The following is a 1,797-nucleotide window of genomic DNA, read 5'->3' on the forward strand; positions in this document are numbered from 1 at the left end:
AATTGTGAGATATAAACTTGCAATTGCGAGTTATAAAGTCAGAATTGCGAGATATAAAGTCGCAATTACGAGAAAAAAAAGTCAGAATTGCGTGATATAAACTCGCAATTGCGAGTTATAATGTCAGAATTGTGATTTTATATCTCGGAATTCTGACTTTATAACAATTGTGTGATATAAAGTCACAATTCTGACTTTTTTTCTCAGAATTGTGAGATATAAACTCACAATTGTGAGTTATAAAGTAAAATTTTGAGGGGAAAAAAAGACTGATGTTCTCAGAATTGCGACTTTATATCTCACAATTCTGACTTTATAACTCACAATTATGAGTTTATATCACGCAATTCTGACTTTATATCTAGCAATTGTGAGTTTATATCACGCAATTCTGACTTTATTTCTTGCAATTGTGAGTTTATTTCTCGCAATTCTGACTTTATAACTCGCAATTGCGAGGTTATATCACGCAATTCTGAGAAAAAAAGTCAGAATTGTGGGATGTAAACTTGCAATTGCGAGATAAAAAGTCGGATTTGTGAGATGAAAAGTCGCAATTACCTTTTTTTATTTTTTATTCAGTGGCAGAAACGGGCTTCCATATTTACATGACTAGAGTATATTTCTGAAAGAAATACCATTTAATAGAAATCATTTCATTATAATAAAAGCATATTATTTTTTATAAGTTTCAGAATGATCCATATGATTCATGTTAATAACTTTTCTTCTTTCGTCACAAATGCACAGAAATGCACATTTTGCTAAATTAAATTCCCTGTGTGGTCCTTACAGGCGCAGCGGACGAGTTCAACATTGTCGAATCCGTTCCTGCTTAGAAGGAGGCCACACTGTCTATTTCCTCACAGACAACCTGCACTTCCCCAGTGTGTACACGCTTGTCCAGTATTACAGAGAAAGCCCTCTCCGCTGTCAGGATTTCAACCTGCGCCTCACTGATTTTGTGCCTCGACCAGACCAGCACCTGCAAGAAGGGTAAGTCGATACTTGACACACACAAACAAACTACACACGGTGTTTACCACATCCCAGCCAGCAGAGCTGTAGAAGACCACGTGGACAGCTACCTTTAACGCTCACGAGCAACTGTAGACACACCGTACACGTGAAACTGTGGTTTTCTCGTCTTTAGGTGGTTTTACAGTAACTTGAGTCGGGGTGAGGCAGAGGACTATCTCATGAGGATCCCTCGAGATGGAGCCTTCCTCATCAGACAGAGAGAAAATTCAGACTCTTATGCCATCACCTTCAGGTGCTACTCTGTTTTTCTTCTCCTCATTACACTGACAAAAATCTGGAGTAGAAACAGTTTTCGCTCAGAAATTGCTAGTATATTTCACAATCAGTTAAAAGGAAATGGTAAGTAACACATTGAATTGAATGTGAAATTGTGTTTTAAAAACATAACCTATAGTAATAAACTCAAATATTTAAGTTTTTCATCTGCATCATATTTTGAATCATGTGGTTTGCTGAGGAGAGATGTGCTATTACTAATATTATTATTATTAGTGATTAAACCTATGGTTTCATCTGGTAGATGATAAAACAGACAAAAAAAAATCCTATAGAACTGGTCTGATGTGGATCAAGGGATGGTTCATGAACCATTTATTATCTGGATAAAGAGAAAAAAATTATGTGTGTTTTATGTGCTGAAGCTCTAAGGTGAAAGGTCACATTTCATCTAATCATCAACATATGTGAGATTTATTTTAACTGAACAGTTGTAAGATATATATATATATATATATATGTACACATACATATATACTG

At 35.4% G+C, this 1,797-nt stretch overlaps 1 protein-coding gene across 1 annotated transcript in view; it reads left to right on the top strand.

Moving 5' to 3' along the window:
• The window catches only part of LOC107684680 (1-phosphatidylinositol 4,5-bisphosphate phosphodiesterase gamma-2-like), a gene marked incomplete at its 5' end in the record, with an annotated part of 16,497 nt that overhangs the window by 6,983 nt on the left and 7,717 nt on the right, over nucleotides 1–1,797 (top strand). Inside the window, 2 exons of the mRNA XM_016481006.1 lie at nucleotides 796–996; nucleotides 1,154–1,273. Of these exons, the coding sequence (XP_016336492.1) occupies nucleotides 796–996; nucleotides 1,154–1,273 (321 nt within the window). The remainder of the gene's footprint in view (nucleotides 1–795; nucleotides 997–1,153; nucleotides 1,274–1,797) is intronic.

The sequence above is a fragment of the Sinocyclocheilus anshuiensis genome, unplaced genomic scaffold (genome assembly GCF_001515605.1).
Source record: "Sinocyclocheilus anshuiensis isolate Anshui unplaced genomic scaffold, SAMN03320099.WGS_v1.1 scaffold93, whole genome shotgun sequence".
NCBI lineage: Eukaryota > Metazoa > Chordata > Actinopteri > Cypriniformes > Cyprinidae > Sinocyclocheilus > Sinocyclocheilus anshuiensis.